The 25731-nt window shown below is 43.0% G+C and overlaps 1 protein-coding gene across 1 annotated transcript in view; it reads right to left on the minus strand.

Moving 5' to 3' along the window:
• LOC129853453 (polypeptide N-acetylgalactosaminyltransferase 9) overlaps window positions 1-25731 on the minus strand; it is an 85055-nt gene that overhangs the window by 37895 nt on the left and 21429 nt on the right. The window contains exons 3-6 of the mRNA XM_055919504.1: window positions 24777-24943; window positions 20376-20550; window positions 12309-12506; window positions 8068-8185 (exon numbers count right to left, since the gene is read on the minus strand). Of these exons, the coding sequence (XP_055775479.1) occupies window positions 8068-8185; window positions 12309-12506; window positions 20376-20550; window positions 24777-24943 (658 nt within the window). The remainder of the gene's footprint in view (window positions 1-8067; window positions 8186-12308; window positions 12507-20375; window positions 20551-24776; window positions 24944-25731) is intronic.

Raw genomic sequence — 25731 nt, forward strand, 5'->3', positions numbered from 1 at the left:
CTAATAGTTGTGTTTTGTCACTAAACTCAGCATCATCAAACTTTTTCTCTACTTTTTCTCTACTTTTTCTCTTTTAATTAATTTAGCTAATTGGACTAGACATAGCTATAGGGCAAGCACTGTCTTCATATCAAATAGGCTAGGGTCATCATGTTAATTATGAATCAAAAGGCATGAGCGATATCCTATGCTCTTGCTTATGCTGGTGTGTTTGTGGTAGAAATGTCCTTTAGCAAGTAGCTAAAGATAGCATAAGTAGCTAGAGTTTATATACTTCATTTTATTGTTCCATCTATTAACCCAGTCTGCTCACTGTGATTGAAATGTATATCATTTATACTTATTAAATACAAACTTTCCCCTTTATTTTCACAGCAGACATGGAGCCCGGGTTCAGAAAACTGCCAAATGGAAGCCTTGTCTTAACTGACAGTAAGGATTCCAGGATTTACAGGACATAAACTACTAAAAGAGTGTGGAGCAAGGCTGTGTCTCCAATGTGGTGGAATCAGCCAGGAGGGCTGTACTGCTCAGAGGTGGCAACCCAGCAAGCAGGGCACATTTGCCGGATCAGCATGAGATGCAGTTTGGCATTTATAAGGAGCAGTCTTTCAAGTGGGTGGTTGAAAATGTGCTGGGTTGGGCTGGGTATTTGGTGGCATTGATGCAGAAAGATTCTGCCTCTCAGCCAGCAAGGAGTGATTTCAAAAACCATGCTGCTAATAAGATGACTTTCAAGGAATACATGGAGCTCTTCCCTGAGGGCCGGGAGGCTATCAGGATTGAGTTCACCACCCAGCCATCCGCCGCCACCCAGCCATCCGCCACCACCCAGCCATTCGCCACCACCACCCAGCCACCCGCCAGCCATCCGCCACCACCCAGCAATCCGCCACCACCCAGCCATCCGCCACTACCCAGCCACCCGCCATCCGCCACCACCCAGTCATCCGCCACCACCCAGCCACCCGCCACCACCACCCAGCCATCCGCCACCACCACCCAGCCACCTGCCACCACCCAGCCATCCGCCACCACCACCCAGCCACCCGCCACCACCACCCAGCCATCCGCCACCACCACCCAGCCATCCGCCGCCACCACCCAGCCATCCGCCGCCACCACCCAGCCATCCGCCACCACCCCCCAGCCATCCACCACCACCACCCAGCCATCCGCCACCACCCAGCCATCCTCCACCACCCAGCCATTCAAAGACCAGATGACCACTTGTTCCCAGAGGTCCTCAACATCCTCACTCAGGTCATTGCTGGTTGGAAAATTACGCCCCTCCCAGAATCATCGACAGCACAATAAGGAAGCTCATGTCTCCTCGGAAGGTTCAGCCTAGAAAGCTCAATATTATGTTAATATAAATTATATCATAATGATGTTATATTTTAGTTTATGGAGATAATAGATAAGTAAAACAATGTTGTTTAATCTATTGATCTAATTTATTGAATAGTTCTACTTTTCAGCCCTTCCAGCCTCTGAGCCTGATGATGGTGAGCTCCTTATGGCAGCAGAGCAGCTTGAGTCACAGGAGTCAGACGTGCCGCGACCAATGGAGTTACAAGTATCAAGTTATTACATATAATACTCACTGCTCAGCCTCTTTAAGTCTCATTCTACGTGTTTGTGTGGTGTATTTATAGTGATGTACCAGGCCTACACAGTATTTTTATTTTATTTATTTTTTATTTCACCTTTATTTAACCAGGTAGGCAAATTAAGAGCACGTTCTCATTTACAATTGCAACCTGGCCAAGATAAAGCAAAGCAGTTCGACACATACAACAACACATAATTACACATGGAGTAAAACAAACATACAGTCAATAATACAGTGAGAAATAAGTCTATATACAATGTGAGCAAGTGAGGTGAGATAAGGGAGGTGAAGGCAAATAAAATATATATATAAATAAAAATATAAAAAAAGGCCATGGTGGCGAAGTAAATACAATATAGCAAGTTAAAAAAAAAACACTGGAATGGTTGGTTTGCAGTGGAAGAAGGTGCAAAGTAGAGATAGAAATAATGGGGTGCAAAGGAGCAAAATAAATAAATACAGTAGGTAAAGAGGTAGTTGTTTGGGCTAAATTATAGATGGGCTATGTACAGGTGCAGTAATCTATGAGCTGCTCTGACAGCTGGTGCTTAAAGCTAGTGAGGGAGATAAGTGTTTCCAGTTTCAGAGATTTTTGTAGTTCGTTCCAGTCATTGGCAGCAGAGAACTGGAAGGAGAGGCGGCCAAAGGAAGAATTGGTTTTGGGGGTGACCAGAGAGATATACCTGCTGGAGCGCGTGCTACAGGTAGGTGCTGCTATGGTGACCAGCGAGCTGAGATAAGGGGGGACTTTACCTAGCAGGGTTTTGTAGATGACCTGGAGCCAGTGGGTTTGGCGACGAGTATGAAGCGAGGGCCAGCCAACGAGAGCGTACAGGTCGCAGTGGTGGGTAGTATATGGGGCTTTGGTGACAAAACGGATGGCACTGTGATAGACTGCATTCAATTTATTGAGTAGGGTTTTGGAGGCTATTTTGTAAATGACATCACCGAAGTCGAGGATTGGTAGGATGGTCAGTTTTACAAGGGTATGTTTGGCAGCATGAGTGAAGGATGCTTTGTTGCGGAATAGGAAGGCAATTCTAGATTTAACTTTGGATTGGAGATGTTTGATGTGAGTCTGGAAGGAGAGTTTACAGTCTAACCAGACACCTAGGTATTTGTAGTTGTCCACATATTCTAAGTCAGAGCCGTCCAGAGTAGTGATGTTGGACAGGCGGGCAGGTGCAGGCAGCGATCGGTTGAAGAGCATGCATTTAGTTTTACTTGTATTTAAGAGCAATTGGAGGCCACGGAAGGAGAGTTGTATGGCATTGAAGCTCGTCTGGAGGGTTGTTAACACAGTGTCAAAAGAAGGGCCAGAAGTATACAGAATAGTGTCGTCTGCGTAGAGGTGGATCAGAGACTCACCAGCAGCAAGAGCGACATCATTGATGTATACAGAGAAGAGAGTCGGTCCAAGAATTGAACCCTGTGGCACCCCCATAGAGACTGCCAGAGGTCCGGACAACAGACCCTCCGATTTATGTATGTCTCATGTGATATAAGGACCTGTCCTTGGGGAATTTATCATCAATACATTATTTATTGTGTTGAGATGTTGTTGTCTTTTGATTTCAGGGAGAGACGTAGTATGTCTTCCCAAGGATTGGCAATGCACTTTGCCTGATGTGGACCATAAGTGGGTGTCCAAGGCATTGTTCAGGTGGTCGGGGAATGGGATTCCAGAGATGGACTTTGCCAGGGTTGACAAAATGTGGTGGTACCCCCCTCCAACACCCCTCATCTGCAGCTCAGCACCGGTGATGGAGAGGTTCTTTGCCCATCCTCTGCTGCTCTGGATGCCCAGGAACCTCTGGCAGGGGAAGCTGTATTGCCCACATTTTGACTGTCAGAGGGGGGAGTTGACCTCATCAGGACTCCACCAGAAGATCAGGCAGGTTGTGGATGTGGACGGATCTTACTATCTGGCAGCCGAATACCTTCAATGTCCCAAGTGCAGTAGGAAGGTCATCAGTTTGAACCACAACATCCTTTCCTAGCTGGATATAGGCCACAGCATCCAGTTTCCCTGCATTTTGACAGCTAAACTCGTCTGTGACATCAAGGTAGTTCGTCTGATGAGACAGCGAGGTCTGGGGAACAGCAGCAGCCATATACAAAAGAAGGTGGAGGAACAATGCAGTCCTGGCTGCAGAGGACTAGACCTTACCTGACTGACTGCAAGCTCTACTCCAGTGCAGTCAGTGTTGGACTGGTGACACCAGTGGCATCAAGCCCGGCATTACCTCCCAGTTTGGCACGGTCCTCAAGATCGACTCAACCAAGAAGGTAGTAAAGAAGCTGGCAAGCCACAGTGCCAAAACTGCTGTGTGGGCCACTAATGGGGGAAATGAGCATGGACAAGTCCTCATGTCCGTGCTCACAGCCAGTGAGGGCAAAAGGACTGGGCCCTATGGTCGTTGGCCTCATCAAAAGGTATGCGGATGCTGGAGTCACAACAGCTTCCATCCTGTATGTGAACAGGGACTGTTGCGGAGCAAGCCACATTCAGAAGATGTTCGCTGCCTGGGCACAGCTGAAGATAAAGCTGGACATGTGGCACTTCATGAGGCACATTGCAGTTGGTTGCAACACCGACTCCCACCAGCTGTATGCAACGTTCATGAATCATCTCAGCCAGTGCATTTTCCAGTACGACCAGGATGACCTAAAAGCACTGAAGGATGCAAAACGAAAAGAGCTGGAGGCAAAGCTCATGGGTCCATTAGACGTTGATGTCATGCGTAACATCACGCATGACATCAACGCATGATGTCATGCGTAACATTTGATGGTGAGAAGGGGCGTGACTCCTTGGGTGTGCCTCTGATCAACTCCTGCAGGATGGAGGACATCTGGAGGACACAGATCAAGCAAGACCCAGAGGGCGTCCAGTTATATATCCAGACTGGCATCAAGGGAGGACTTCCCCTGCCCATATACAGATGTGCCAGAAGTTCCACATCACTAGAATGCTTCCGTCTTCACCTGAACTGATTCCTCCCAGGTAAAAACACAATCAAAACAATTCACTTTTAAATGTACAATTACTGTTGTCTCTGTTTGAACTGGTGGTTGTATTCGAATGTACCAACCTTGTGAATTTATATTTCAGGCACACTAGCCAGTGATACCTTCTATCAGACGTACCTGGTTGATGGATTGGCACGGTGGAATCAGGACCATGCTGTTGCAGCTACAAGTGACAGGAAAGAGCCACACTCCTACAGTGTCATCCTTCGTCACACTGCCAACACCCTCGGGCAGGATATGCTTGGAAAGATTATGGTTCCTTACACTGTTCCACGCAAATACACTGGTAATGGCAATATGATTTTTATGTAATATGTAATAATGCCGCTTTTATATTTAATATAAACAGCAACACATTTCTCTTTGTGAAATGTTATTATAGAATTATTCCATACTCAGTCTGGTGTATTCTCATATATTTTTTTCTTTTAGGGGAGGTAATAGGTTTGGGGTACCTCTTCAATCAGACTGGTTTGGTGCTGCAGGATTACGAGGCTGCCATTGAGGAACTAGAGACAGGTGATCCTGATGTCCAAGGGGAGGATGTGAGCTTTGTGGAGGTTGTGGAATTTCAGGACCTGACCGTTCCAGTGCTGGAGACAGCCCTGCCTCTTGGCACCTTTCGTCCTATTCCCACCCCCTCTACCAGCATCCAGTCCACAGCTGCATCAGTCAGTCCCCTGTCTTCCACTCCTGTACGTGCTACTCCACCACCTGAGCCTCTGTCCTCCACACCTGTGCTTGCCAGTCCATCAGTCAGTCCCATCCTCCACTCCTGTATGGGCTACTCCCCCCCACAGGCAGGCAAGAGTGTGCAAGGCGGTATTGAATGTGTCACTGTCTGTCGCCTTGGCTGTGTTTGTAAATTCACTCTGGAATGCCAGAGTCTGCTCAGTGCGCTCTTGGGCGTTCGTAAATTCAGAGCGTTGTCAGATTATACGCTTGCTAATGAGAGAACACAAATGAGAGAACACCTCACTCTGACCATTTTATTCGCCCTAGCAGAGCTGGTTAGGCTGCTTTCATGTTATCTAGTGCGTTGACTGTAACTGCGGCTGGCAACAATTTACTGACACCCGTCATATTCAACAGGTGTTGCGTGTTATTAAATGAATGTTACCCCTTTGATTACTCACATTTTTCACTTGGCCTGTGCATCTATACTGAACAAAAATATAAACGCAACATGCAATAATTTCAAAAATTTGACTGAGTTACAGTTCATGTAAGGAACTCAGTCAATAATCTATGGATTTCACATGACTGAGAACACAGATATGCCTCTGTTGGTAACAGATACCTAAAAAAAAAGATAGGGATGTGGATAAAAAAAACAGTCAGTATCTGGTGTGGACCACCCTTTGGACCTCATGCAGCAAGACACATCTCCTTCGCATAGAGTTGATCAGGCTGTTGATTGTGGAATGTTGTCCCATTCTTCACTGGTGTGTCCAAACTTTTGACTGGTACTGTATATATTTTTGTTCTGTATACATTGTAAACTTTCATTCATAGGCTAGGTTGGAGCAACCTCATGATGGGTATATGGAAAAGTATAGTGTCATGTAGTAGCCTAAACCTATAGCTGTAACATTGAACTGGGTGAATGGAATATGAATGACAGTCATCCAATATGCTGTAATAGAAATAAGGCCAAGCTCATCAAAAACAAAGTTGTCCTCCCTCATCTTAAACATCACTGACCGCCACTGATACCGTACATTGAAAGAATTCAATAAGATCATACACTTCTGATCTTGATTCCCTCCGATGACTTTGTTTTATTCAGCTACTGCTTACCCCAAGATCTCCTCTACCACACAGAAGACCACTGTGGCCTGTGAACCCAGCATCTTCTCTCTATCAATCGATGAGATGGCCTCAGAGACATAAATGCCCCATGCAACAGAGAAGCCCATCTCCATTCCATTAGAAGCTGTACAATACAGTATTTATGGTGGTGAATCACAGTTGGTTTGTTATTCAGCCATTCTTATACAGGTATATCTGTTTCATTTTCCTCACAATGACAGAACTAGAGAAGAAAAGGTACAAGTATTTGCATAGGCATTATGGGGAAAGACAAAGAGAGACTGTTATGTTACGACATTTGTGACATTGGTGTTATTATTGCCTGAATCAAGGAGAGTGCAATTACTTTATGTAAGCATTGTGCAAATGTCAGACCTGACGCAAGTCATTCAATGGAGCAGAATGACAAAGTGGAGTACATCAGTATAAAACACACACTCCAGTGGGTTTCATATAACACTCTATTTAGTGGCCGTATCTGAATCAATCTCCTACCCTATGAACCGACCACTCAGTGGCATGGTTTGCTGCATAATGGCAGGTCCGGTGAATAACAAAACAGAGTTTAACCTTGAAGACTGAAATTCGGGGGTGGCGTACTGAACATTGGAATTACTATTAGGCTCAATGAAGAATGGGACTGTTCACTGGTAACAAACCTGAAACAACCATTTACTTGTTGCCTGAATGTCTCTTACTATTCAGCGGGAAATCCTTTCTATTTATGAGGTCATGCTAGTCCATTTAGAATGATGAGGACTTTGAGACGGTCATCAGCTACTATAATATTCTGTCCAGGTTCCTCAGAGGGGTTGAGTTATCAATAAAACAACCAAGATCTATCTCGCCTCTGAAGTGCATTTCCAAAGGCTGCAGAAACCCTTCTGAAGCACCGTTCAAGCAATCTGAAGATTTTAAACTGGATGTGATGACATTAATGAAGGATACTTTTTCAAGCACGTCTCATTCCAATAAGCCCAGAGTGAGTTTAGATTGTGGTTCCACTTGGCTGAGGAGAAACATTTTCTGAATTTAAAAACGCGACCAATTCTTCAACCAAGCCTCTGCTCACATGAAGCGTTAAATTCAACTCAAAGCAGCTGCAAAGAGATGATCATTTTCAGAATAGGGCTTTAAAGCCATAGGGTTGACTGAAATATTTGCATTAAGGATTTTCCCTCCCGTCTGAGAAACATATTTCTAACATCTCTCAGTTGACGCCTTTGGGTATTGTATCTTAAGCTACTACCCGTATTCTACAAAACACAAGGAAACTTAATCGTGAGCCATTCCAAAGAAGGGAATATAAACACAATAAGTCATTTCAATAGGACTTTCCAAGTGAGCCGGCGCTGTACCTAATATTGGATTTGTAATTACTGGTATTATGTTCCAGCACACTACTCTTTCCTTTCCAATCCCACTCGCTTTAGCTGAATAGGCTTGTTAACAACCTCAACTTCCAATGGCACTTCTAACTACTTTTTGGTGTGATTATGATTTTGTACCTTCATGTTGTAACTTCTCAAAGATAAATGTGTTCATTTGATTCTATCAAAAGAATGTGGACGTATTCAATAAGCAGAATGAGCCAGTGTTGTACTCACGCGCATGCCAAGCTCAATGTTCTCGCCTCCATAGACTTCCATGCCAGGATCGAGGAGGCCGATCTGGCCAAAGTATTCTCTGTCCACCACAAAGGAGCAGCCGATCATAGCTGGTGTCCTAGATGAAAAGACAGAGATGGAGAGAGGCTTTTAAAAACAGTGTTCATTCCCCTGTCACTGTCTTGATCAGCCTCAGTGACTAACCAGTGCACTCTGTTGAGTAGACCCTTTACTAAAAAAAACAGGATTCATAATAATGGTAATAATTACTGCACACCAGGCTGTTTGCACCCTGGGCTACACTGCAGGCCGATACACTGTTTACTTGATTTGATTTAATTTAATTTAACACAAAAATCTATGCATGATTAACCTGGGAAAACTCCTGAGTAACAATGCATTTTACAATACGGAGAACACCATTCTTCTTTCTTAATTGTACATCTACATGTGGGGTACAAGTTCACGCAGACATTCTGTGAAAATACCACAGGCTCAGCGTTTGGTATATCTTCAGATATGCATTTTTCCATACGTGTCTGTGTTAAAACATCAAGAGGACCAGCTTCCAGAGACATCTCCATAATACAATAGAACTGGGTCTATAAAGCTCTTCAAGGAAGAGGGGTGGCAGGTAGGCTAGTGGTCGGGGGGGGGGGGGGGGGGGGGCATTGCTTTAGGGATGTATAAGAGGGAATCTATGATGGGGACAAGGTCCTCTAGTAAATATAGACTGTCAGACACACACACACACACAAACCTCCATGTGAGAGCCACCTGTGCTGGCCTGATGGATGGGCCACTCTCCTCTCCACTCCAGCCTGCTCTCTCTAGGTCTCTAAAGGTGTTTTTATTTCCGGGCCACTGTCACCGTAGGCTTGCTTTTACTGCCTTTAGCCATTGCATTTAGTGCTCTATGACATAGACTTCATAAAAATGTCATATAAAAATATAGCAGTCCATGATGTGCGATGACAAACAGAGTCAAAAAGCTTATTTTCAATCTGATCAGTGGGTAGCTGTAGTCTACTGCAGCATGGAGCCTAGTACGCCATACATTAACATGCACAGCGGAGAGTGCAGTTCTGTACGGCTGGCCCTACTGTATGTTATCGGGAGGAGGTTATCAGAGAGGAAGGATGAAGAGGGAACTCTATAATGATTCATTGACACTGTGTTATTATTCAAAAGGAGGTTGTTTAAGGATGTCAAGGATGCTGTGCGCGTTTATATTTGTTTGCATATAGTCGTGTTTAGACGATAATTGCAGAGTTTTGTCTTCCCAAAATAATCTGCATGGAGTGTGCTTTATGAAATTATTATGTGGGGTAAGGAAGAAAGACAAACACACACACGTACACACACACACAAACCAACATCTGCGCAATCACTGCTCTATAGATATCTTGCAGAAATCTCCCTTTTCCATTGGGCAAACTGCTTACACACTCATCCTCGGTCTGGTTTTTCACCTCCTTTTCTTATTTTATGATGTTTTTCAGTCAGTCAAAGTTTATAAAAGTGACGTTTTTGCTATTACAGTGCCTTCAGAAAGTATTCACACCCCTTTACTTTTTCCACATTTTGTTATGTTACAGCCTGAATTTAAAATGGATAAATTGAGATGTATTGTTACTGGCCTACACACAATACCCCATAATGTCAAAGAGGGATTATGTTTTAAGAACGTGTAACTAATTAATATAACATGAAAAACTGAAATGTCTTGAGTTAATAAGTGTTCAACCCCTTCATTATGGCAAGCATAAATAATTTCTGGAGTAAAAATGTCCAGTCACATAATAAGTTGCACGGACTCACTCTGTGTCCAAAAATAGTGTTTATCATGATTTTTGAATGACTACCTCATCTCTGTACCCCACACATACAATTATCTGTAAGGTCCCTCAGTCAAGCAGTGAATGTCAGACACAGATTCAACCACAAAGTACCATGGAGGTTTTCCAATGCCTCACAAATAAGGGCACCTATTGGTACATGGGTAAAAAAAAAGAAAAAAAGCAGACATTTAATATCCCTTTGAGCATGATAAAGTTATTCATTACACTTTGGATGGGGTATCAATACACCCAGGCACTACAAAGATACAGGCGTCCTTCCTAACTCAGTTGACGGAGAGGAAGGAATGCGCTCAGGAATTTCCCCAATGGTGACTTTAAAACGGTTACAGACTTGGGAAATGTTCTTGTTACATACAACCTCGTTAGCTCAACCATTTTGTGGACGGGACACCGATCCTGAAGAAGTTGACCTTGATAGGAGAAAACTGAACCTAAATTACAGAGTGAAATGCCAGTACAGAATACAAATATTCCAAAACATGTATCCTGTTTGCAATAAGGCACTAAAGTAAAACTGCAAAGAATGTGGCAAAGAAATTAACTTTATGTCCTGAATACAAAGCATTTTGTTTGGGTCAAATCCTCAACAACACATCATTGAGTACCAATCTTCATATTTTCAAGCATGGGTGGTGGCAGCATCATGTTATGGGTATGCTTGTCATCGGCAAGGACTAAGGAGTTTTTTTTAGGATAAAAATATGTGGAATAGAGTTGAGCACAGGCAAAATCCTAGAGGATAAACTGGTTCAGTCTGCTTTCCAACAGACACTGGGAGACAAATTCACCTTTCACCTTAAAACACAAGGCCAAATATACACTGGAGTTGCTTTCCAAGGTGACATTAAATATTTTGATTGGCCTTGTTACAGTTTTGACCTAAATTGGATTGAAAATCTATGGCAACACTTAAAATGGGCTGTCTAGCAATGATCAAAACCAACTTGACAGAGCTTAAAAAAGAATAATGTGCAAATATTGCACAATCCAGCTATACAAAGCTCTTAGAGACGTACCCAGAAAAACTCACAGCTGTAATCGCTGCCAGAGGTGAATATAACATGTAATGACTCAAGGGTGTGAATACTTACTGCATGTAAATTATATTTCTGTATTTCATTTGATACATTTGCAAACATTAATAAAAACATGTTTTCAATTTGTCATTATGGATTATTGTGAGTAAATGGGTGAGAAGAAAAAACAATTTAATTCATTTTGAATTCAGGCTGTAACACAACAACATGTGGAATAAGTCAATGGGCATGAATACTTTCTGAAGGCACTGTTGTGGATCTATTTTTGGATGCCCAAACACCTGAGCTCTGAAAAGCCATAGGCCTACACTACATTATTGTTGATGGGCAAAGAGATTTAGGAAACAAGTACAGAAATGATCTCCAATAGAGATCAGCACAGCCAACACACACCACCTGCCCCTTGAGGCGCGGAGTGTCAATAACAGGACGGCAAATAGCACCTGCAATGTTTGCAGCCATCCCACTGCTGTTTTTGACAAAACATTTCGACATCTCATGAACTTGATAAAATATCTTACAACAGAAACAATTGGGTTACTGTAGTCCATATGAAAAGGAATCCTCTTACAATATTTAATAAGAAAAGTTGAGTTTTTCATGCTTGTTCTGTATGTCCATTTAATCTGTCTCGGGGGGGCAACAGTAACACCGCTTAACAGAGCTCTGCTTAACATTATTTCCAGTGCTTAACATTTCTGTCTCTAACTGGCAAAGCATGGTTCGGTTGTGATCCAAATAGTGATCAGCAAAGTAGCATAGCCATGATGTCAGAACAGTCTGATTGACATTTTCATCAGAGGAGAAGTCTCATATTGTCTCTTCTGTCTCTGTTGGTTGGCTTCTGACATTGTGTTAAATTTTAATCATAAGCTAAATCATGCTTTAATGTCTCAACCAGAAGACAAATGGCCCATAGCACATGGCTCAGCAGTCACCTCCAGTCTTCAGACACAGCATTAGGGGCTGTATGAATAATTAATTACAACTATTTTATGACCTGATTTGTGTGTGTTGCCATGACCTTGCCCCAGCCAAACACATGTCCGGAGAAATATATGACTATTTCTGTGTAATTTAGATAATATGACATAATAATAATGCTGAACATATAAAAAAAAACATAAAACATGATTTACCTGAGGCTCCTAGGTGAATATTTACTGTAATAATCAACTCTATGATTACAGTGATAACATTTATTCCATACAATACAGCACCAATGAACACTGTAGACCAAAGTCATGTACAGTGCTCACTGTATGAAATTACACTAATGACCCAATATCAAGGTTTCCTCGTCAAAATGGAGGGGGTGCTCAACTATGGTGAGGTGTGTTACCTGATGGGGGCTGTCTCGTCGCCCTTGTCCAGCCACTCCTGGGGGGGGATGATGTACATGCACCACAGGCCCCAGTTGTAGCCGTGGGCCGCGTTGGCGTACTGCTGCACCTCGAACGTGTTGAACTTGATGTTGTCGATGGCCGGGAGGATGATCCGGGTGTGGTCCTCCTTCACTCTGGTCAGGATAGGCTCCGCCCTTTGATCAGAGAAGAGAGACATCAGGGTTGAGCTATTGTACTGTGACACTGTCACAACCATCAAACAATCATCCATCAACATCGCTTTAAAACACTGCAGAGAAATAAATGAAATACATATGGCCAGCAATAAAAAAAAAGAAGCAGTGTTGGCTTCCTCGAGATCTTTATTTCTCATCTACAGGGTTGCCAGACATTCTCAATAAAAGCCTTTTTCCAAAAGCCTGCCAAAGTCTTCAACAGGGGCTTACTCTAGGGTGTTTTGCTTGGCACGTTCGGTGTCAGAGTACATCAAACTGTGTGCAGCACCCTTGGTGTTGTTGTCCCCTAGTCATTGAAGTGGCTGGCTACAGTGTGTATGTGTTTGTTCCATTCATGTCCTACTCCCTTGGCCTATGGCATGCATGCTGATACCTTTGGGTAGATGGAAGGGGAATAAGGGTCTCTGTCAATTCATTTGCCATGGTGTTAGCCCTGGCTATACATGTACTTTGATCATCTGTCTAATGTCAGGTCTGCTTCAGTACAGCTTTAGAGCAACTACTCATACCTAGAAGCTGCATTTCGTACAATTTTCAATCTGTCAGGCTGCAATTATGATCCATAATTAGCGTAACTCTTTAGAATACCCTCTCCCTCATCTCCCTCCATTCTCATCCTCTATCGCTCTCACCATGTTTTCTTCAACTCTCTCTCTATCCCCTTCTCTCTCTCTCTCTCTTCCTCCCCTTTCTCTCTATTTCTTTAAAAACCAAACCCATTTATCTTCCAGAAGCAGAAGTATTCTTTATCACATCAGGGTAGTGGAAAGAGTGCAGGGAATGGATCCAAATGGAGCTATAAGTGGGTTTCCGGTAAAAAAAATGACTGACAGATGCACTACTAAGTAAAAGCAATCATTTAATAAGAGCGGCGTGATTGTAAAAACCTTCCCATCTCATTCGGGAAGATTGGCATATGAGAGACCTGGGCCTCTACTTACTTTAAGGTGTAATGGAAAGGACAAAAGTATGTGTGGGAGAGGGGTTGACTTCCCCATCTGCTGTTGGAAAGTTGGCCAGTGTCCAGGTAAAGAAATGTGTTGATGAGCTACATTTTCGCACAAACATAATTTACCGTATGTGCTTTGAACAGTCAAACTTGAACGATGAAGTAATAAAACGTGATAATTGAAAGGTGCTAAAAAATATTGCACCGCTAACTTATTGTCACTGAACACTTGAATTGAAAACGTCTGCATTTAGAGTCATTAAACGCTAGGATGTTTGTGTAGCCCTAATCCCCAGGTTATTTTTGAGATATCTATTGCCAATATGTTATTTCTCAGCCAGCAAATAAATATTATATGGAGTTAATTCTACTTAGAATGAGTAGGCCAAGTTTTACTTCCCTCAACAACCTTCTGTAAGCGTCATATTGCCAAGTGCCTAACATGGATAGGCAAGGATGAATAGAGTATATCTACCACATGTTGAGATCTTGCTTTTGGTGGATCCTGTATGCATTCTCTAACCTTGAGAACTCAGATGCCCCATCTTCTCCAGTACACTCCATCAGTCATTCATCTTCACCTGTCCCTCGACAGTACTGTAGCAGCCCAGCGCTAGCTAGCAGCGTGCCCAACACTAGCTACCTCACCGGGTATCTCAGAAACAATGAGGGATCAGGTTTGACTGATGAGGTTTTTTACCCCCCCCCACCCACTTCTTCTCCTTTCATTTCATATGCACCATCTCCGTGACGGTTATTCACCCACATCGGGCCAGATTCAATTTGGTTTCATATTCAAGTAGTGGGTTTTTTCCCTCAGTGATGACTCATGTAATCTTGTTCAAATACATTGTCGCAATAGGTCTCATTGTTTTTCTGGAGCTTCTCTCATTTTATTACTACCTGGTCTGGTCTCAAGCCTTTTTCAACATATACATGTACAGACGTTTTGGACAAATGGAACATTTTGTGAGTTGTTTACTTGATGTCTACATGCAAAAAAATAAACAGCCCTGTGTGTTTTTAACCCACTCAAAACCAATGGAAGATGTCTAATATTGTGATCAACACTTATTTTCCTGACCTAAGGAAACACACCTGCCTGGGGTTGAGCAGCATCATATGGCAGGATAAAAATGCCCTGATTTCAATCTGTGCGTACTTAAGTCTACATGCCATCTTCTGAGGATGGCTCCTCTCCTTATCTGTCCTACCTTTGTCCTCTGCACAGAGCCCAGAATGCAGGCCGCTGAGATTACGACTCCATTCTTACAGATTAATGGAATTCCTGTGTGACACATCTTGAATTGGGAAAGTTTCTCAAACACAGATTTATCAGATAATGGAATCTAGCTTCATTCACAACCATGCAGCCACAGAACTGCAGGCGCTGAGTGCCTAAAACAGGATCTGTTTCATTCGTTTACAGGTTAATGCACCAGAACACGTGAGTTGCCCATGTAGAAAGTCGAGGGGGTTTCATTGTGACCTACTGTAGTTTTTATGAGCGCAGTAGATGTGAGTATGTGTGTGCATGCACATTTGTTTTTGTGTGTGTGTGTGAGAGAGAGAGAGAGAGCGAGAGCGAGAATGTGTGTGAGCGTGGGTGTGCATGCACATTTGTTTGTGTGTGTGTGTGTGTGTGTGTGTGTGTGTGTGTGTGTGTGTGTGTGTGTGTGTGTGTGTGTGTGTGTGTGTGTGTGTGTGTGTGTGTGTGTGAGAGAGAGAGAGAGAGAGAGAAAGAGTGTGTGGGTGTGTGTGTGTATGTGTATGTGTATGTGTATGTGTATGTGTATGTGTGTGTGTGTGTGTGTGTGTGTGTGTGTGTGTGTGTGTGTGTGTGTGTGTGTGTGTGTGTGTGTGTGCGTGTGTGTGTGTGTGTGTGTGTGTGTGTGTGTGTGCGTGTCTGCATGTGAGAAGCCTTTCATCGCCTCCAGCCATGTTCTAGCACATTAAGACTGCACACTGTGCACAGATCTTGGACTACCCAGTCACACAGTTGTCTTCAGGGCTGTTTTGGATAGATAATGCATGAATCTGTAGCAAAAATATTCATATTAGTCAATACTACTCCTGTAAAAATGACTGTTCTGAATGAAATGTACAGATGTAGGATCTTAAATTGATCACCCTGTTGCAGGAGAACGGGAAATTAAAAACCTTTCATGTATTTGAGGTTTAAAAATGCTTTTGAAGTTTGTAATTTCCACTTTGAAATTTCAGACATGATTTTCCGTTACGAAATGTATCAACCCCTATAAAAATGCGCATATGCATATAATACACATAATAATTCACATTTCCTGTTGCTGCAGCACTACAGTATTTTCCTGCTGTAGCAAACTGTCTCAAATTAAGATTCTACATCTGTAGGGATCATTATTCACACTGAATTGAAAGTTACAGTGTCAGGTCCACTGAATAAGGTTTTGGCAATATCGTTATAGAGGTTAGGAGCTTGCAATACTATCTACCTTTAGCTTTTATGTCTTGATATTACTTTGATCATTTTCAGTTGACCTGGTAGGTATATATGCTTGGGGAGAAAAGCTGATAATACTGTAGTATTAGCAGCATAAATCTCTGTCTATTCTGTATTTTTGGATGCCCGCCTAGTGTGTGGTTTGTGAAGCACTCACTGTGTAAGCGTTACGCCATCTTTCCTCCTTTCAAGACGGATAAACACTGAACCAAGACCAGTCAGTCAGAGCAAGAAGAAAGGTAAGGCATGTTTCAAGACGGATAAACACTGAACCAAGACCAGTCAGTCAGAGCAAGAAGAAAGGTAAGGCATGTTTCAAGACGGATAAACACTGAACCAAGACCAGTCAGTCAGAGCAAGAAGAAAGGTAAGGCATGTTTCAAGACGGATAAACACTGAACCAAGACCAGTCAGTCAGAGCAAGAAGAAAGGTAAGGCATGTTTCAAGACGGATAAACACTGAACCAAGACCAGTCAGTCAGAGCAAGAAGAAAGGTAAGGCATGTTTCAATTTAGCTGTGAAAAAAGGGCCACATTGTTTCCAAAGCTCAGTACTGTTAAATGAAAAATAATACTTTTAGCACACTTGCACAGCAAGCAGACTGAGCTCATTATATCCACTAAAAGAGATACAAGCTTTGAGAAGAGACCACAAGTGTCAAAATATGTCTGATTTTTAAACTGTTTTGCACAATGAAAAAAGGAACTACTCAGTATAAGGTCTATGATATCTTATCTACCCTTTTTTACATTTTTTTGGAAATCAAGTGTTTAGTTCACAAATGTATCCAAGAAAAGCACCTCATTGAATCCTATTCAAATATATTTCAATTTTCTGAACAACGAATGCAAAGCACACAATCCAAACCAATTGAGAGGTCCTTGGAAGAGGTTGGAACAGTCTCTTATTTTTCCTACTTTCCATTCTCTGACCTCAATCTGAATCCTGGGAAACGGTGGGATCACAAGGTGTAGCAGCATCACAGCACCATCAAAGCGTGGGGTTGTGACCTGTGCATTTCATTACAGCCATGCAGCCTACATCCAACACCCACAGCCTTTAATCTTCCCCCACACACATAAACCGCTCGCATGGACTAATAATTAATCATTAATAACCTGATTGCAACAGTGCAGAATTCAAAAAACAAATAAATATACATTTATCTGAGGCTGCTCCCACTGTGAGCTGAGAGTTCAAGATGCACGAATGCTCATTACAACCCTGTCGTATTTCCACCACATTAATTGTATTTACAGAAAAAAGGAGGTTAGCGGAATTAGAACGTTCGCCTCGGAATGGACGACCCTGTTTCTCAGCATTGGATGTATAGTTGTACTGCTATGGCTTTGGAGGGAAGGAAAGCACTGTGTAAGCTTAGATGATACAGCAATAACGCAATGCAATGATATAACATCTACCCATCGAGAAAATGTCAAACTGAATGTAAATATATTCCATCCATTCCAACAATGAAAACTATTCAAACGTGAACTATTCATACTTAATAAACCAACATGGGTTCAAGGAAATTGAGTGTCAAAGTACATTTATGATGCAATTATATCAAACTATCCTAGAATTCCGTATGTGTATAATCAATTCTATACTAAGGGTAAACAATATCAACTGGACAGTTTCTTGGCTTCAGAGTGCCAGCACATTCACTTGGCTCAGAAAACTGGAAGCCTGCATACATTACTAGCTCTAACAGGGTAATTCACTATGCCTCATGACAAAAAGCAGGGGAACAATCCATCTCACCTATCACTTATGTATGTGCCATAATGCATATTCATATGATGATGAATAGAGGGGCTTGTGATTGCAACGAATGGACACATCTAAGGTTTCTTCTAGTATTTGAATAAGGGCCAGCAGCACAATACACCACATACTGAACATTCAACACGTGTCATATTTTTTGCTATTCACACTGAAATCTATATACTCAGCTCTGTGCAAACACAGAAGCACACTCACAGTTGAAGGGCCAAAAAATGTGCTGTGTGCAACACAAATCAATTTCAATCAAATTGTATTTGTCACATGCGTCGTAAACAACAGGTATAGACTAAAAGTGATATGCTTACTTACGGGCCTTTCCCAACAATGTAGAGAGAAGGAAAATAGAGAAATAATAGAAAAGTATTGACATGTAATAATAAAAGTGATAATGAATACACAATGAGTAACGATAACTTGGCTATATACACGGGGTACCAATACCGAGTCGATGTGCAGGGGTATGAGGTAATTGAAGTAGATATGTACATATAGGTAGGAATAAAGTGACTACAACAGGCAACAGGAAAGATAATAAACAGTAGTTAGTGCAAAAGTTCAATGCAGATAGTCCGGGTAGCTATTTGGTTAACTATTAAACTAACTATTTAGCAGTGTTATGGCTTTGGGGTAGAAGCTGTTCAGGGCCCTGTTGGTTCCAGACTTGGTGCATCGGTACGGCTTGCATTGCGGTAGCAGAGAGAACAGTTTAATGCCTGGAGTCTTTGACAATGTTTAGGGCCTTCCTCTGACACCGTCTGGTATAGGGTTCCTGGGTGGCAAGGAGCTCGGCCCCAGTGATGTACTGGCCCGTACGCCGTACCCTCTTTAGCGCCTTGCGGTCGGATGCCAAGGATTAACCAAAACATGTTTCCTAGAGTGATGTAGTGCCTGACGTTTTTCATCTCATCTATATCATTCTTTTTTTCTACATTCTATGGCTTCTTTGAGAGAATATGTCGAATCCAAGGGCACAGTTGTACATTTCATAAGCTGATGTACAAATATAATGTAGACTCATGTAAAACAAATGAACGGCTGCTGTACCAAACAAAGGAGCCACACTATAAAAAAGTGAAACGTGAAGTGTGTGTGTGAGTCACAAAGGCAGCAGGTGAACTAAGTCAAAAGAAATTCAGACTGATCCCTGCATGTACAACAAGAGAGCGAACATCAGAAACAATGAGGGTGGTTCCTGTGGAGGTGAAAGGGTGGTGAGGGGACGGAAAAGCACATCCATTTTTTTCAGGAGCAGATGGGGAAACAGATGAGGGAACCACCAGGGAATCAATTATCATCACTCACTCCAACTCCTGATGAAACCAACCAACCGACTCCCCCATGTAGCTGGCTGGCTGGCAGAGACAGCTGGGTTTGGAGTGGCCATTAAGTTCCCACTAAAAGCCCTCCTGGTCCAGGATAAAGGTACATGAGATTCTCCTCCGCCCAGAAGTTGAAAGGTCGGCGGTGATGAATGTATAGCGGATCAGATCACAGTAAACTAAAAGCCCTCCTGGTCCAGGATCAAGGTACATGAGATCCTCCTCCGGAGGACTAGTCTAAACTCAGAGGGCCTTGAGCCTTTTTACCTTTAATGCTGTATGTTGATTTATTATAGTCACGTGTGTAGGAATCACATAGTCGTTTACTCATATCTAGGGAGGAGGGGACAAGGAGTTTTTATGACCATGTGACCTCACTTGTGATCTCACTCCAGGCCCTAGATTTTCCTGGTCCAGGGAAACTCTAGGCCCTATTCATTACAAATGATGGCATTCAATACTCTTGAACAAGATATTTAACCACACTTTTATTGAAGTGATATGTACATATATTTGGCAAATATTGGTCATCGGTCTTCTCTTCCTGTTCTGTCTGATGTTTGAGTTATGAAGCAATGGCAATATCTTGTTAGGTGAAGTACCTGAGCTACAACCAGGGAGGCAGAGAAACAATTTATTACCCAAACTTTCGGTTCCAGCCCTCACCCAGCTTCCCCGCAGCTTCTCCCTAGCTTCCCCAGGAACACACCACACACACTCAGTCTTAAAAAGCCTGACAGGATGACAGGCTCGAATTAGGTGCCAATTACAATGCGCTTGAGTGACATGTTTGGTGGTAAGCATGACTGTCAGCCAGACATTGGGTTGAGACCCCCATCCTGCTTATAAGACTAAAGTCTAAGGCCTGAGGAGGGTGGGAACAGTGTGGCAAACACAACATTTGAGCTGTTCTCTATTATTTTATTCTGCCACCACCGTTAAAATGGCAGCGACTTACAGGACAGCACAGTACAGTAACAGTACCATCATTGAAACCCACACAGTGTATTTTCTATTGGCCATTAGTCACAGTTCAGGAGTGATGAGGAAAAGCTTATAAACTGTTCTAACTCCTTCAAAAGGAAGGTCATATTCCCTGAATGTGCTGCCTCAGTAAGAATTCCTCGTAGCGTAAGCACTGTTTAGCTGACGCTTAATCAAAATGCTTAAGGAGCGACCCGCATATTTCATTGATGATTATGTAGGACTACAACCGTTGCACTCTAACATGAACCCCAAGAGGGAAAAGGAGAATGAAGAGTGTATGAAGATGAAGCACAGTTCTTACCAGGCAGTGTTGAACTCTACATGGGCATCAAAGAAGCCTACGACCGGGGCTGTTGCAGCGTTCCAGCCGTGTATCCTGGCTCGAATCAGGCCCTCCCTCTTACTGTTGCGGACGATCTTTACCAGGCCTGGGTAACGCTTGTTCACATACTGGTCCAGGTTGAACTTCAGCTCCACTGGAGAGACAAGAAAAAGAGAATCAGTTCTGTTGGAAAACAGAAACACAAAGTATTGGCTTCACCGCAAATGCATAGTTTGCAGAAAGTGTTGTTTGATCAATTAGCATTGTTTGTCTGAATAAAAATGGGGTCATGAATTTCCCCAAGAAGAACACAACAGAGCTCAGCATCACGAGTTACGTAAAAGTAGAACTAGAGCGACCCAGCACAACACAGATGACTATTATTTCTGTACTGTAAAAACATTCCCTCCCTCTCCCTTCACTCTACTCAAAGGGATGAGCCTGGCTTTCTTTCCGTGTCGCTGTCTTACCTGTAAATAAAGTCTGTGAGGCGAACAAGCAGTTCCACAAATGGCCCGACTGACTGACTGAGCCCACCTAATGTTTTTGGAGGATTTGTGAGTGTTTGAGGTTCTCCTCCCAGGTTGCTGAGTGCTCTACCTTCTATGGGAGAGAGAGAATAGTAAGGGCGAGCAACGCTTCATAATGGATCTGACGCCTGGAGCTGTCGCCTGGAGCTGACGCCTGCTCTGTACATAAATCAACCTCTGAAAGAACACCTGGTCTAATCTGCAGGTCTCAGTTGGATAGAGGAGGTGCTGTCATTGGAGGTGTGTTCAGTACTTTTTGTCAGAATGGGTAAAGCTGGTCTGCCTATAACATTAAAGTGGCAATCATCAGTAGAAACATTTACAAAGCTGCCTCCGCACCCCTGGTTTGCTAAAAAAGCTGAGGGATGCGGCTGGAGAAATGTAATCACTCTCAAATTCATAGGCAGAGCTATGGAGCTATGCAAGGATTGACCAACCATGATATAAACATTAGAGTTTGAACCATGTGTTGAGGCTACATAGTGTTAGTTCACAAACATTGGGGTAAAACAAGTTTACATGTGGGTTCTGATGGGATACGACAGTTGAACAAAGCTATTGTGGCATTTATATTATAAGTCATATTCTTCAAGAATGGGTACATGTCATTCATTTCTAAGTCCAAACATGTTTGTAGCAACTGCTGATTGCGCCTTTAAGCAACCTTTGACTACAATGTGACACTAACAGACAACCAACGACTAGAGCCAAATGTTTTTCCCTGATCATGTGATCTGACCATAAAGAACTCTGGGCCGTAGCGATAGACGACTGCGATCTGACCTCTACACCCTAGTTGAACGTTTTCCTGGGCTTTTTTTCTGTTTGTCTATGTTTAAGTTCACTAGAATGGCTTGTGAGCTGTGTGAAAACTGCGGCACCACTGATGCAGCTAAAAGATTATGGAACCCAACAACAAGTGCAATAATTGCATGGCTGTTCTGCTGGGGGGAGAAACGTTATAGGATCCCCTCTGGTGCCCAGCAAACAAATAGAAATGTGGATTGCATCCGTGGCACTGGAGAATTATGAACCATGGACTACGTTTTAAAGGGATCGGCGGTGCAAAACAGCAAAGAATAAATAACTATCCATCATACTGTGAATGTGGAATGAATACATATTTCACCATACAGGGAGCCAAAGGATTTCAGGGTGAAATGGTCAGATTGTGAGAGGCCTTCTGCTGTGTCTGATAGATTTTTCTCACATGCATTGGTTTAATTTGATCCCTCTAAAGGCTTACACATTTTCATCTGCATATATCAAGTGGTTTATTTTGATGTATGACTTCTCGACGATGCCTATTGCCAAATACGTCCTGCGGGGTCACCAGAGATCAAAGGCCAGTGTGTAGCCATGTTGATTAAGGCCAATTGGCAGCGGGTTACGTCATATAATACATAACTTATATAGCCTATACCACTGACAGAGAGAGAGAGAGAGAGAGAGAGAGAGAGAGGGAGAGAGAGAGAGAGAGAGAGAGAGGAGAGATTGGTCATATTTCTTGTCTTGATGATCAACTGCAATCCACTTGTATTTGGATTAAGCTCTCATGTCACGTTATGAGCTGTACTCATTTTCGCTGCAGTTCAACAGATCCCAGCTAGCACATACCGTTCTGAGAACCATATGTTTCCTAGAGCTTGGTGAGAGTGTGGTTGTCCTACGGTTCTTTTGCATACAAACAAAACACCAGATTCTGGGAATGGTGTAGGATGCCCAGGTAGCAATTTTTTTTTATTTAGAAACATACACATTCTGTTCTCAGCGTCAACCAAACTTTCTCCATCTTCTATCTTGTTAAGTGTGTTCAGGTGTGTTGGCCGCGCGCACTAACTGGCCTCAATTCATGTTAATGAGTGTTTGTTTCCTTTAAAATGGGGTCTGTTTGAAAAGACTAAAATCAACACCTTTAATTGCATGATTAATGCCTAAGCAAATGAATTTCCATGTATCCTATCTGTGCTTGGAGTTCAAAACAGTTAACCCAAACTAAGCTAACAGTGTTATTAAAACTGTTATTGAAACATGTTCTCAGAACATTAATAATTTTCAGTTCTTAATAGAATCTCCCAGGAAAACTTTCAAGGAGCCATAGTAAAACGTTCTCAGAACCTCCCTGCAACCTAAAAATAAACGTTCCCAGAACAGGTGAAATTTGCCCTTCTGTTCTCAGTACATTTAAAAAAACATTATGTTTTACCATTCAGGAAACTTAACGCCCCAGAACCAATGGGAAACCAAAAACGTATGTTCCATCAACTTCCATGGAACCAAATGTGCCAGCTGGGATGCTATTTTCATTATATGAACCATTAAGTTATTAATTTACTTGCCATATTCCAGAAGGCCTATTAAACATTGTCCTTCTGATAATATTTAAGCTGCAACAATGAATGAGTGTTTGGGACTGTTACTGTATGATATACACAGCAAGCTAAACTTCATCAAGTAGAACAAGCATTTGGTTTCCCCGCACGCCCGGCACTCACTAAGGCAAAGGAGCAGCCCAATAAATGTCACTCTCTGTCCCAGCTAAAGGATATGTCACAAAGACAAGGCAAACATCCCACTGGGCACAGACAATTCAACGTCTATTCCAAGTTGGTTCAACGCAATGTCATTAAAATGACGTGGAAACAACGTTGAGTCAACCAGTTTGTGCCCAGTGGGATGTTCCCTGAGTGTGATTCATTATGCACCAAGTGAGCCTCTGTGCCTTACCTCTAGTCATTTCTCAGAGCCGTGGTCAAATGAGAGGTGACAGGCATAGCCAGCAAGAAAAGGTCAAGTAGCCTAGCCTGCATATTAATAGTCTGTTACTGGAGAGAACAGCTTAAACATCTGCACAAATTATCATCACCAATCACAACCAGTAAATATTGGGGTAGATGGATAGGGGGAGTACTTGGTTTGGTATTTTGCCGCGGCTCCCATTTGTGCCTACTTTATTTGGTTTAAATGGATGCCCATTTAAGAGCCTCTACATGGAGAGTGGGCAGGTGCCAATGTTGACTCTTACTTGGTCCTCTTTCAGTACGTTATTTGTGCGTCCTCTCTACGCCTGCCGGGGAGAAACTGGGACTTAAATCCAGCTCCATGCCAAGTGATGGAGGGCCAAGTGTCGGCTGGAATCTAGTTCATTGTCCCTCTCTGAAACAGGCAGGATTTTGGGAGTCGTGGCTGAGCGGGGCCGGCTGCCAGGGGCCATGCAGGTGTGTGGAAGCAACCAAAGCCCCATGTTGACCAAATCACAATGAAGGCTGTGCACTGCACATCAGTTCAACAGGGGATAGAGACCTCACTAACAGTGTTTAAGAGCACACCCCCAAGGGTTCTCCATTCCTCTCTACTTTGCCCTCGTTCATTCTCTTCTCTGAACACACGCACAATCAACACACACAGAGAGAGAGAGGGGGAGAGAGAAAGAGAGAATCACACTTAAGTTAGAAATGTATTTTGTGTAACTTGACTTATTCGAACACGGCTGTTCATTTATTTTATAAGGGAATTGACTCCTTTGGCACTTTTCCCACACACAAACAGATGCAATCTTTTGTTTGTGACTCCACCGTACACTTTTAAAGAGACAAAAATGAATTGGAGAGGTAATGTTTGTGGAGCAATTAGCCACAAAGAAAATGCAGTAACGCAGTAATACAGGGATTGTGGTTATTCGAATGAGATATGGGAAGCAAAACACTAGGTCAGCTAACAGTAGCAGCACCGTGACAAATGTAACAAGGGCTTTCTAACTTCACTTGATTGATCATTTGATTGAGTCCAGTCACAGGGAACGAACAGTTAGATGGTTATACTGAAGAAGCATCTGAACTAGACGTCTTACCACTGTCGCTGTTGTCGTCCACCAGGATGATCTCCTTGAGAAGGTGTGCAGGGGTGTGGTTGACCACGCTGTGGACGGACCGCAAGATGACCGACAAGGCCTCGTTCACAAAGATGAACACCACTGAGATCTGAGGCAGGTCCTCTGGGTAGGTCAACTGCTTGCACCTGTACGGAAACAAATCATACGGTTTTATAATTATGGAACACAATTCAGGATTTGGCCAGTGAACCGGTAAAAGTGAGCTGCCCTCTTTCATTTGAATAAACCAAGTCTTGTTTGAACTTCCATTGGAAAAGGAAGAAGATATTGAAATGCAAAAAGAATGTGCATTTAAATATCTTCTGCCTTCTACAATGAATGTTCAGAACATTCAAACATAAAACACTATTCATTCACCGAGTCTACATGTACATACATACACATACATACATTTAATATATGAAGACTTGTGTGTGTGTATGCTCAGTGAATTAATAGTGTTTCAAGTCGATTCCCCTTAAAGCATACCACGGGCCCGAGACGTTTTCTGACAAAGCAAAGTAGGGGAAATAGGAACACTCTTTAATGTGAGGGTTGTGGCAAGGGAAAGCTGCAGCCTGGCTGTACATGAAAGATGCAGCACCTTCCTGGCTAGCGAGATCTATAAGCTGGAGGTGAGAGGCAGATGAGGTGCAGAGAACAGGGCTGGGAATGACACCAACACTGATGGGCTAGGGATTTCCTCCCTCTCTCTTTCTATCTCTCTCTCTGGCTTCCCTCTCTCGCTCTCCAGTCTCCAGAGCCAACAGTCTCTCTCTCTGTGTCTCGCCCTATCCCTCCTCCCTCCATCTCCCACAACTCTCTCTCTCTACAGCCCAGGATCTCAACAAGAGAAAACGCTCTTGCTGCCACTGATTAGGCCTCTCACACCAACGCATGGTAACTGGAGCTGTGGAGCAGTGATTGCAATCCA

This window comes from Salvelinus fontinalis, chromosome 4 (genome assembly GCF_029448725.1).
Source record: "Salvelinus fontinalis isolate EN_2023a chromosome 4, ASM2944872v1, whole genome shotgun sequence".
Taxonomy (NCBI): Eukaryota; Metazoa; Chordata; class Actinopteri; order Salmoniformes; family Salmonidae; genus Salvelinus; species Salvelinus fontinalis.